The 12,936-nt window shown below is 41.1% G+C and overlaps 1 protein-coding gene across 1 annotated transcript in view; it reads right to left on the bottom strand.

The window, feature by feature from the left end:
- Positions 1-3,836: 3,836 nt before the first annotated feature.
- The window catches only part of fmn2b (formin 2b), a 105,145-nt gene continuing 96,045 nt past the window's right edge, over positions 3,837-12,936 (bottom strand). The window contains exons 17-19 of the mRNA XM_030755152.1: positions 6,647-6,796; positions 6,363-6,444; positions 3,837-4,926 (exon numbers count right to left, since the gene is read on the bottom strand). Of these exons, the coding sequence (XP_030611012.1) occupies positions 4,900-4,926; positions 6,363-6,444; positions 6,647-6,796 (259 nt within the window). The 3' untranslated portion in view covers positions 3,837-4,899. The remainder of the gene's footprint in view (positions 4,927-6,362; positions 6,445-6,646; positions 6,797-12,936) is intronic.

Here is a 12,936-nt window from a genome sequence, read left to right as displayed (position 1 = left end):
ACACCACACACACACACACACACACACACACACACACACACACACACACACACACACACACACACACACACACACACACACACACAATCACTGTATATGTCATAGGATATGACATAATATTGAACATACTTTAAAAGAATGTTACTTTACAATGACATTGTTCTCCCACCTATCAGCACTGCTATACAAACACATTCTGATTTTCTAGTGAAATGTAGTCTGTGGATGTAGAAGCACACACAGCATTGCTGTGAGAGGTTTATTGAGACAAGATAATACTGCAGCTTTTACAAGGATGGCTGTATTCTGTGATGAACCACATTTATGTTCATTTTAGAACACAGCCTATTAAGTGACAGAATCTACACATTAAAGCCCAATAGAGCCATGAGTATCTTCTAATGAAGCTAATTAGTGCCAGTCACTCCAGTTCTTTTGGCACAGCTGGTTGGCTCTGTGTAATTTATTGGAATATTTCACACTCCCAGACACAGTTACAAGAAAGCAAAACATATAGTAAAGAACAATCATAGTGATATCTGATGTTTACAAAGAGTTATGTCGCAGCTAAATAAGTAAAAGATAAAATGAAACACCCATATGCATATAGGTGTCTTACTGCAGATAAACACTGATCATGTTCCTGTTGAGTTTTTTCTTTGTAGGCCTACACCTTCCTGAACTGTATGTGCACTGCACAGTATGTGCAGTGAAGTCTTCTCTCTCCCCTGTTCCTAAGCAACAGTATGTTCACAAAAATAAAATTGTGAAGTGTTCAGATGAGGTAACTTTGAATGGTGTTTGATATCAATTTGCTATTACTAAAACTATTAATGATAGATTGTGATGAATCATGTTTCTCTAAAGTTTAATATTTAATAATAGCAAAGTCTATGAGATAAGTCTATAAATTCAAAATGCCACAGCTGGGATTCATAAGAATGTGATGTGGAAAATAGCCAGTGCAACTTCTGTGGGCATGTATGCTATCCTAAGTGGTCAATACAAAATTTGTACAACACTTAGAGTAGGACTGAGCTGAGTTGTGTTGCGGTGGAACTGAATCAGTCTGTTAGAAATGGTGCTCCTCTGCCTTTGCAGTATGGCCAACACTAGTCATACCCCTACCATTTTTCACATTTTATTGTGTTATTAATTTTATCCCAATTATTCTACACTCAGTAACCCATGTAACAAAGTGAAATCATGACCTTCTTTTGATAATTTGAAAGTCAACTCCAAATTATCATATCAGAGCTGTTGTGGCACTCCAAATTGTAGTCACCTGCAAGTGGATGCCTCTGTGGCTCAGGCAGTAGAGCACATCATCTACTACTCAGAAAATTGGGGGTTCAATTCCTGGCACATGCCAAAATATCATTGGGTAAGCCCAAGTTGCTCTCCAGTGCAACTGTTGGGGTGTGAATGTTAGATTGTAAGCACTTAGCTGTAGAAGGAAGTGAATGGGTAAATGCAGATGTGTTTGTGTAAAGTGCCTTGAGTGCTCAGCTAGAATAGAAAAGCAATTTAAGAACTAGTTTAGGAGAAAGGTCATTCTTTTGAGGATGCCATTGTTCACATTTTGGACAAGGAAGACAGATGGTTTGAAAGAGGACTTAAAGAAGCCATCTATGTCCACTATGAACAACCATCACTGAACAGAGATGGATTACGTCACCAACTTTCCCCCATCTACAATAGTGTCCTGAGCTCCCTCCCCAGGCTCCTCAAACCCCATTCACACCAGTGACTTCAATAGGTCACTTGATACAATGGAGCGATGGTCCCAAATTGGTTTCACCTGAAACCACTGATTGTAATGACCCACGCCTCCATTCACACCTTCATGCTTGTTATTATGCACATAAACAATAGTGGGTCACAACCATCTCCATGGGACTAAGCATACTGAGGTTTAAATACCTGGGTCTCTCCACCTTTTGGTTTGAAAACTGAAGAAGCTTTTCAGATGAGAGGTGAAATGTGTTCAAGAAACATAAAGACATCCGGTCACCCTTTTTCAAGCTTCAGAGACCGATCACCACAAGTAAACCTTTTCTTAAGGTTTGTGGCTCAGGAGGTAGAGTGGGTCATCCAGTCAGAAGGACTGGCTCCTCCAGTCTGCATGCTGAAGTATTCTTGGGTGAGATACTGAATCACAAGTTGCGACTGATGCATCCATCAGAGGGTGATTGTGTGAATGTTAGACAAGGGGTGATTGGTATAGAAAAAAAGTGCCTCTAACTATGTGTGATAGGGTGAATGAGCCTTGTAGTGAAAGCACTTTGTGTTTTCAGTTAAGAGTAGAAAACTAAATAAAAGTCCATTTAAGCTTAATGTACACTGCTCAAAAGAATAAAGGGAACACTCAAATAACATCCTAGATCTGAATGAATGAAATATTCTCATTGAATACTTTGTTCTGTACAAAGTTGAATGTGCTGACAACAAAAAATCACACAAAAATCATCAATAGAAATCAAATTTATTAACCAATGGAGGCCTGGATTTGGAGTCACACACAAAATTAAAGTGGAAAAACACACTACAGGCTGATCCAACTTTGATGTAATGTCCTTAAAACAAGTCAAAATGAGGCTCAGTATTGTGTGTGGCCTCCACGTGCCTGTATGACCTCCCTACAACGCCTGGGCATGCTCCTGATGAGGTGGCGGTGGCCAGTCCATAGCTTCAATGCATTGTCCTGCATTAGAAGGAACTCAGGGCCAACCGCACCAGCATATGGTCTCACAAGGGGTCTGAGGATCTCATCTCGGTAACTAATGGCAGTCATGCTACCTCTGGCGAGCACATGGAGGCAGTCCCGTCGCCAGATCTCAGTCTTAAGGGGGGCTTATGAAATCCAACAGGGGGGCACCACTATTATTAGCTTGATTAGTGATCTGGCTTGGGTGGGCGGGCCAGGGCGGGCCCAAGCGTATCAGTGGGTGGGCACGGCCCCCTAGGGCCCGCTCATAGCGACGGCTCTGCATGGAGGGCTGTGCGGCCCTCCAAAGAAATGCCACCCCACACCATTACTGACCCACTGCCAGTAATGGTGTGGGTCAGTAATGGTCATGTGGGTTAGTCATGTTGAAGAATGTTGCAGGCAGCAGATCGCTCTCCACGGCGTCTCCAGACTCTGTCACGTCTGTCACATGTGCTCAGTGTGAACCTGCTTTCATTGGTTTAGAGCACAGGGCGCCAGTGGCGAATTTGCCAATCCTGGTGTTCTCTGGCAAATGCCAAGTGTCCTGCATGGTGTTGAGCTGTGAGCACAACCCCCATCTGTGGATGTCGGGCCCTCATACCATCCTCATGGAGTCAGTTTCTAACCGTTTGTGCAAACACATGGACATTTGTGGCCTGCTGGAGGTCATTTTGCAGTGCTCCTCCTGTTCCTCCTTGCATAAAGGCGGAAGTAGCGGTCCTGCTGCTGGGTTGTTGCCCTCCTACAGCCTCCTCCACATCTCCTGGTGTACTGGCCTGTCTCCTGGTAGCGCCTCCAGCCTCTGGACACTACGCTGACAGACACAGCAAACCTTCTTGCCACAGCTCGCATTGATGTGCCATCCTGGATGAGCTGCACTACCTGAGCCACTTGTGTGGGTTGTAGAGTCCGTCACATGCTACCACGAGTGTGAAAGCACCACCAACATTCAAAAGTGACCAAAACATCAGCCAGAAAGCATAGGAACTGAGAAGTGGTCTGTGGTCCCCACCTGCAGAACCACTCCTTTATTGAGTGTGTCCTGCTAATTGCCAATAATTTCCACCTGTTGTCTATTACATTTGCACAACAGCATGTGAAATTGATTGTCAATCAGTGTTGCTTCCTAAGTGGACAGTTTGATTTCACAGAAGTTTGATTTACTTGGAGTTATATTGTGTTGTTTAAGTGTTCCCTTTATGTTTTTGAGCAGTGTATTTTTTGGAGCAAGGCTTCAATAATTGTGACATGACATGAACTCAGGTAGCAACTAATTCTCAAACCATCCAGTGAAAGCTGAAAAACATTCCCTATTGAAGCTAAGGAGGTCATACATGAGACAGAGGTGATCCTGGAATCACCAAACACGAAAGCCGCCATCACATCTCATTTATAAAGATGAAGCATAGTTGTGGCAGCATCATGCTAGGGAGTGCTCAACAGCAGGTCCATGAAGACTGAAGGGAAGGATAATTGAATATGTTCATGGGCTTCAAACAGTCCTATCAAAACAATAGGACTGTTTTGATATTTAATATATTTGAAAAAAATTGATTACTGTCATTATGGGCTTCTGCATGGAGTAGAATTAAAAAAAAAAAAGCCAATTCTATTAACTGAAAATTAGATAAAGACTGTAACAACTCAGGGGGACTGAATATATTTAATAGTGACCGCAACACTGTCATGTCACTGGTGCTTTGGCCAGTTGGTCAGATGCTTCAATTCCATCACATCTCAGTGGGCTCATTGGCTTTTAATAAAGGTCGCTGTCATTGGAAATAAGTGCTTATTCTTTTTATTATTTCTCAAGCACTTACAATTCTACCAGGAAGCTCAATAGTCCTTATTTTAGTGAATGTATTACAATATTAGTTAAACTTGGGCTCCACAGGCAAAAGATGCTGATATTGAAGTAGAAGTTTACTGTGTGTGCACCTAATGGCCCTGCATCTTTTCATGATTGTGATAAATTCAATAGTCATGTAAGGCAAAAGCAGACAGATCAGACAAATGTGACCAAACTTAAAAATAATGATGAGGAAAGAAGTCCACAGAAGGCTTGCACTGTCGATGCCATTCTCATTTATTCCGTCCCTTAGTTGTCTCATTGGCCATCTTCATACTTTTATGTTTGACTCACTGCTGGTGTCCAAAGTCATGAAAATAAGCACACCAAGCCCACTATGTCAAATTTTCATGCCAAGCTTGGCTTTCTGTAGAAGAGACAGAAAGGTTAAGTGAGTGTGAGGCCTTTCCCACGTTATAATGTAGAATGTACCTTGTAAGATATAACTGGATGTAAATTATTGCTAGGTGGCTTTATCTAGACTACAGTATATGGACAATACCATTGAATTGATATGTTTTTAGTCCTATTACCACAGGTGTATAAATTCAGGCACCTAGCCATACAATCTGACTTTACAAACATTTGTGAAAGAATGTTTCACTGTTCATGAAACTCAGTTTATGAAATTTCTTCTAAATATTCCATGATCAAATGTCATCAACTAGTATAACAGCAAAGTGGAATCATTTAGGAACCACAGAAACTCAGCCATGAAGTGGCAGACCACATCAGGTTAGATAATGGGGTTGCTGAGTGCTGAGATGTATAGTGCATAAATTTGCCAACACTTCGCTGACTCAGTAACTACAGATTTCCAAACATCCTCTGCTCTGGCATTAAAATCACCACAAAAACATGGCACTGGGAACTTCACAGGATGGGTTTCAATGGTTTAGTTGGTCCTGTAGGTGTAATATGTAGGTGGCCCAATACTTTAGTGTATGGTATCATATGTTAGAAGATGATGTTAAATAATAAGTAACTAATGGCATAAATAAATGGTATTAATCACAAAGTGCAATATTTGTATCCAAAATATAGTAAAGCAGAAGTAGTAAATAGCGTAACAGAAATAATTCAAGTGCAAGTTAAAACAATACACTTAAGTGCAAAGTTACATTCCACCACTTGTTCCACTAGACTCCATTGAGCTCGGTACTGTACGATTAACAATACTCTAGACCAGGGGTGTCCAAAGTATGGCTCGAGCTCAGATTTGATATGGCCCACACAAGTATTAAATAAAAATATTTATATGCATCGTTTATTGTTTAAAATAATGTCATCAGGAACTGTTGGCCCTCAGGCACTTTCACATTGTCAAATCTGGCCCTACTTAAAAAAAAGTTTGGACACCCCTGATCTATGGTGTGAATTTGAACATCCTAGGTGAGATCATTTTCAAGTTATTGTGTTCAAGGTTGCTGAAATTTGAAGTCATCAGAGATTTTTAGTGGTTGTACTTCTGATCTTTACCTTTGGGTCAAGGTAACCAGGATGCAGGATTTTTGATAGATGCATCTATGGTGTGAATTTGAACATTTTAGATCATGTCATTCTCGAGTTATGCCAACTTTAAAAGTTTTTGAGGAACAGGGGTCACTACGCCAGCGCTAAGACTTTAACAGTCATTCAACTTGTTTTGTCAGAACTGCAGAGCTAAACATCATTATCAGACTTAATTAGTGTGTTAATTAAGAGTGAAAATGTGCAATAAATTTTAGAATTTTAGTTTGTTACCTAAACAGCACAATCATTTGATTTTAACCCAAGAAAAAGAGGACCTTATGGTTAACATACAATGCCCGATGATTGTTTGGGTTTGACACTGTAGGAAGCCTTCTCCTTGGCCTGCCGGAAACACTCTTCTGCTGCTTTTAACCTACAGAATATACACAGACCACACACAGAACAGCTAAGATTAATGACAGGATGGAAGACAGAAAAGGGAAGAAAGATATTAAGAAGTGAAAACAGGAAGGAAAGAAACAGAGGAAGGTTTGTGTGTGTGTGTGTGTTTTCTTTTTTTTTTTTTTTTTTAAAAAGGGTAATAAAGAGCTAAAGAAAGAAACAAATCACTGTACCTCTCCTTGAGAATTGCTTTGTTCTCCTTCTTCCACTGGTCCTTGAAGTCAGAGGAGAACTCATGCCAGATGGAGAAGAACATGTTGGGTGAAACTTCTTTCTCTCCTGCCTTGGTTTTCACTGAGAAAAATACTGTGAGCTCCAGGAACCTGAAAGGACCAAAGATTCACCTTTCATCTGACACAAGACTGTCTTACTAATAAACCTTGTTCCTGTTTGTATGAGTTTATCAAAACTACTTTAAAATTTGTGGTATTTCTCTTTTCGTTGTTATAAATGCCAATAATCAGAAAGAGATACAAAAGGGAACATTTCAGAAGTGTTGTCAAACACATGAGTGTAAATGAAATGCAATAGCTGTTTTTGTTTTGTTTTTTCTCCCCAAATGTAATAAACATTCGTCTGATAGTAGTATCCTGACAGATGCTAATTGGAAGTTTCTGTTTCACATAGAGTTTAGCTTAGCACAGTGGTTCTCAACCTTTTTACAATGGTAAATGGACTGATTCTTATATCGCACTTTTCTACTCTACTTAGGCACTTAAAGCACTTTATACAACATGCCTCACTCACCCCCATTCATACAAGCATATTTTTTCTAGTGCTTCTAGTGCTTTCTATCTAATATTCACATTCCAATGAACAAGAATTTAAAACTACTTTCACCCCTGCTTAGAGAACAGAAAGTCCTGCACTTGCATATTTTTACATCTAGTGTAAACAATCAACTTTGCCATATCATAGCATTTGTAGTCTTATCAAGCTATGAATAGAAAAATAACAACTACTTTTAATGCACTCAGTCAGTGTGCTTTTAACATCATCTGCCATGGCTTCAATTTTGCCATGACACCATGTCATTGGCAGCCTTCTCCCCATACATGATGTGTGTTAACTCTTTGGCTAATGGTAGACACAGTTGTTTACCAATTGTGTTTGGCTGATCAGCTTTTGCAATGAGGAGACTGGCACAAACATACCATGTAGTGTAGAAGGAAGGGAAGGGGTTATTTTGTCATAGGGATTTTGTTAAAATGTTTTTCATTACTATTTAGATTTGCTGTAGTTTTGATTGCATAGCTGTTGAACCATCATTTTTCATTCCTTCACTTGTCATCATAGCTTGGTTTGTCAACGATTTAAGCTTACAGTTAGTCAAGTCTGGTATGCTTTTAGCCTATTTGATGATATGAAAATGAATATACTGTTTTCAGGAAAGTCAAAACCTACACTCGATTTCAGTGATCTTCTACTTATGGAATATGGAATTTTTTAGATATACACTATATTGCCAAAAATTTCCAGTTTCACTCACTCATCCAAATCATTCAGGTGTTCCGATCACTTCCATGGTGTATAAAATCAAGCACCTAGGCATGCAGACTGCTTCTACAAACATTTCTGAAAGCATGGGTCGCTCTTAGGCTACATTCACACTGCACCCTTAAGCAACCAAAATCAATTTTTTTTTGCCCTTATGTGACCTGTATCTGATCTTTTCATGACAGTCTGAACAACACAGATCCGATTTTTTCAAATGTGACCCAGGCCACTTGGATATGTGGTCCTAAACCCAATGCGTATCCGATCTTTTCAAATGTGACCTGTGTCTGTACAGTCAGGTCACATTCATCCGACCTGCACGTCATTGATACTCGAGAAACGTCACTATTCTGCATCCTGCTATGCGGAAGCGGGAAGAAAAACAAACTTACTTCTGCAAAAGCTGAGCATGCTTGCTACGTGTGATGTTATTGCATCCTCTAGTGCACATGTGGGACACTTTTAGGTTTGTTTTCAGTTCACACACAGATCACATACAAGTCACATATATTTGGAAATGTGAACGACCATGCAAAAACAAAATTGGATTTCACAAAAAATCGGAATTGGGTTACTTAAGACTGCACTGTAAACGTAGCCTTATAGGCACTCAGTGAATTCCAGCGTGGTACTGTCATAGGATGCCACCTGTGCAGTGTGCAACAAGTCCAGTCATGAAATTTTCTCATGACTAAATATTTCACAGTCAACTGGTAGTGGTATTATAATAAACTGGAAGCAACTGGGAATGACAGAAACTCAGCCACGAAGTGGTAGGTCACGTAAAATGACAGAGTGGATGCTGAACGCTGAGGCGCATACCGCACAGAGGTCACCCACTTTCTACAGAGTCAATTGCTACAGGCCTCCAAACTTCATGTGGCCTTCAGATTAGCTCAAGAACACTGCACAGAGAGCTTCATGCAGTGGCGCAAAAAGGGGGTATGCACTATATGCAATGCATAGGGGCGCCACACAAGAGGGGGGCGCCAAAACGATGTGGGAAAATATTTCTCTAGTTGCATTTTCTGTATTTAACAGCTGTGCATATGACATGATCAATAACAGGCGCGGCACTGATTAGGCGCCCCTGCGCTCCTTCACCTCCCTTCCTCCTGTCCCCGTTTAAAGACAGTCGGCAAGTGATGTCATAGAAGTCTTGTATTTTATAAGTCCATGAATAAGTGATCTGCACACATGAACACAGTAAATGTTGAGAGTACGCGGATGGTGTGTGTGTGTGTAGTGTTCTAGCTATAGCGGTTGATCGCAAGGTGCCGCGCCGGTCTGAGACGCCCTCCACTCGGGCTGAGGATTTCACCGCTTCACTTTCGGAGCTCTGCTGTCACTGCATTTAGCAAACAGGAGCTGCTTTTATCGCTGCTTACGCCTGAATTATTTCACTGCAATTTACAATCTACCACAGCAGGGAAAGTTCACAATGTGCACGTTTGCTGTCCCTAAGGTCATGTGCGCACTTGATTTTGTGGCTACAGAAATCGAAATGACAACCAGCATGAATGAGGAGAAGTAAGAAGAAAAACGAAGATCAAATGAAAATTTCAGGCACGATTTAACACGAGTGGATCATCGCTGACAAGTTTTTTCCACGCCTCCACTGTCTGTGTGGTTTTACTGGCTGTGCAGAGAATGTCAGCTGTTATTTTTTCCCTACATCAGCTGTAGCCACCAGAACGATCACTATAACCACAATCTGGTGGTAATTACACTAGTGTGGTTTGGTTTGTGCGATTGTTTGGTGCCGTTTCCTTCCCTTTCTATGAACTGACAGATTTCCTCAGGCAGCTCATCGCACCTGTGTAATAAGGCACGTCACCAAATTCAGAAGCTATTTACTCCAGAAAAGACTGAAACTGCTGCGATTTAAACCTTTGCCTCTTATAAAGTTCCCTGTCTGTGTTACGGTGTTTATGGCGCGTTCTGTCTTCAGGACTTTGCTGCGCAGCGTTTCCTGCTGTGTGACGCAGTGATGCACTGTCAGCTCACCTGTGCAGGTCTCCCTCTCTATCTTTTCCCGTATCTGTCCCACCAATCCGCTCTATTCTGCGTAGCGCAAGTGAGGAAAAGAGACAGATGGTTCACCTCCGATGTCAGCGTTCAGATCTTTTGCCTCCCACCTGTTTGGAAAATCCCTGTTTTCCACTTTTCCTTTGGTCATTTTTGGGGAGTCAGGCAGCTTTAAATGTCACTGTAAAAAGTGCTGACCGATGTTTTATCCGCTGATCACTGATCAATTACTGACATTCTGTACTTAAGTAGAAGTACAAGTACTTGTGTGTAAAAAATACTTTAGTAAAAGTCGAAGGTACTGGTTCAACTTCTTTAACTTAAGTAAAATTAAAAAAGTACAGGCTCTGAAATGTACTCAAGTAAGAAAGTAAAAGTGTTCTTTGGAGGATGTTTCTACCTGCTATTTTTGTGTAAAACAAACCGAACCTCATTATATATTATTGTAATAATATAAAATATACCTGAGAATAGAAATGTTATTCCAATCTAATTTTAATTCTAATGAATGCTCTCAGCTTGAATCTGTTCTGTAGACACAAACTGTTTAAAGGGAATTTAAACACAGCTCTGTTCTCTGTGTCCTCCATAGTAGAGGGTGACTGTGCCTCCACCTAAACACAAACATGAGGATACTCAGGGGTTACAGTGGGATTCAGAAGGTGGAGGAACCCCCTAAGATCAGCTGTAGTGGCTCTGCATGGGGAGAAGAATCACAGCTTTCTATGTGAGCTGCAGTAAATGATGTTGGTGTGCAGGCTGTGATCAGCTTGACCTGCTGTGAACTCACAAAGATGTAACCCAGTATTTCACAGCTCTCTGAGCTGATCTCCATCCCCTACACTGACAGCATACAGGCTGCATAAATGTTGGATTCAGTGAATGAATCTCAGCATCAGCAGCTTTGATTCAAACTCATCTCTGCTGCAATGATGTAACCTGTAACTCTGACCATGAACACAAACACTGTGCACCAACACAGAGCTTTACTGTAGTAAGTACAACAAGCTAACCTATTTATTACACACTAAACTGCAGTATTTCATCCAATCTTTGAATTACACAAAGTCAGCATAGTTCAGTTTATTTTCCAGTCCTTACCTTTAATTCTAACCTCTCTTCTTCCTCTCCTGTCCTCTTTCTCCATCTCTGAGTGAACTTCTCTCTCTTTGCTCTCCCTGAAATACAGCAGCTGTTCTTTTAGCTAGCAGACACACTGTGTGACAAACTGCACACACTTTGTGTGTTTGCTGATATTTGTTGAGCATTTAGAAACGTTGCATTTACCTGCCACACGTTACTTCCTTCATGCTCGCTTCCTCTTCAGTAGCGCTAGCTAAGCTGTTATGTGCCGCAGCGCAACCTTACGGACTCGGTCCGCCCGATTATAGCGCTATAAATGATACATTAATTATATGGGTTTGCGTATTTAATCCCTTTGTACGAGATAAGCCCCGGTGAGGGAGGATACGCAGTACGATGGTCTCTTATGTGTTATTATTCCTCCGTTTAGGCTCAGATCGTTTGATGTTTGACGGCGCACTGACCGAAATGCAAACTCTCTCTGACGTGTTAAAAAGTAACGGAGTCCGTTGTGGAAAATGTAAGAAGTAGAAAGTACCGATACTTGTATAAAAATGTAGGGAGTAAAGTAAAAAAGTAGTCAGAAAATAAATACTTAAGTAAATTACAGATACCGAAAAATCTACTTAAGTACAGTAACGAAGTATTCAATCGGCAATACGGAAAACGGGTTAGCACACAGTTCTTGGCCTGCCGGCAGCTGTTGCAATACATGGAATTTGTAGTATAAGTGGTGGGAGCACATTTACCCACGGGCTATTAATAATAGCTATATGAAATCATCTTGCTGGCCGTAAGTGGCCAGAAGTGGCCCGCAGAGCTTGAGTCTGACACATGTGACATAGAGAAAAACTGCAGTACGGAAGGTAAAATGTGCAGATGAACTGATAGTACGAAAAATTATTTCTTATCCGATTACTTGATTAATTGATGGAATAATCGATACAATACTCGATTACTAAAATAATCGATAGTGGTATTCAGAAAGCCATAGTCAAACATTAGTTTTCAGCACCAGTGGAGCTGTGAAAGGCCTTCAAGAAAAATGACATGCACCTCGAGAAATGTAACTACAGGTTCACTGTAGACTGTGATTAGGCTTTAGATGTGCTTTCTGGTTACATGTGTAGGCCCTTTCACTCAATTAACAAGTGGGAGCAGCTTTTAGCGGTTAGTATTAGCTTGCTAATTAGCATTACCGCCCCCGCCCATGGGGGGGGGGGCTAAAAATGTGTCCGCATACACCTCAGAAAGTATACAGCTGCGCCCCTGGCTTCATGTAATGGGTTTCCATGGCCAAGCAGCTGTAGCCAAGCCTTACATCATCAAGCGCAATGCAAAGCATCAGATGCGATGTAAAGGATGTTGTCACTGGACTCTAGAGCAGTGGAGACATGTTCTCTGTGGAGTGAAGAATCATGCTTCTCCATTTAGGCTCGGCAGTTGCCAGGAGAATGGTACTTGTCTGACCGCCTCATGCCAAGTGTAACATTTGCTGGAGAGGGAATAATGGTGTTGTTTTTCAGGAGTTAGGCTCAGTCCAAAGGTTCTAGTCAAAAAAGACTTAATGCTTCAGCATACAATGTATTTTAGACTATTTCATGCTCCCAACTTTGTTGGAACAGTTTGGGGATGGCTCATTTTTGTTTTAACAGGACTGCGCACCAGTGCACATAACAAGGTCTATAAAAGGTCTTTAATTTCCCTGATGGAATCTTCTTAAAGGGATTAATAAAGTTATATCTGATCTAAAGACTTGGATGAGCAAGTCTGGTCTGGAAGAACTTGACTGGCCTGCACACAGTCCTGACCTCAACCTGATCGAATACCTTTAGGATGAATTAGAGCAGAGACT

The sequence above is a fragment of the Archocentrus centrarchus genome, chromosome 19 (assembly GCF_007364275.1).
Source record: "Archocentrus centrarchus isolate MPI-CPG fArcCen1 chromosome 19, fArcCen1, whole genome shotgun sequence".
Taxonomy (NCBI): domain Eukaryota; kingdom Metazoa; phylum Chordata; class Actinopteri; order Cichliformes; family Cichlidae; genus Archocentrus; species Archocentrus centrarchus.
This window is presented reverse-complemented; position numbering and strand designations above follow the sequence as displayed.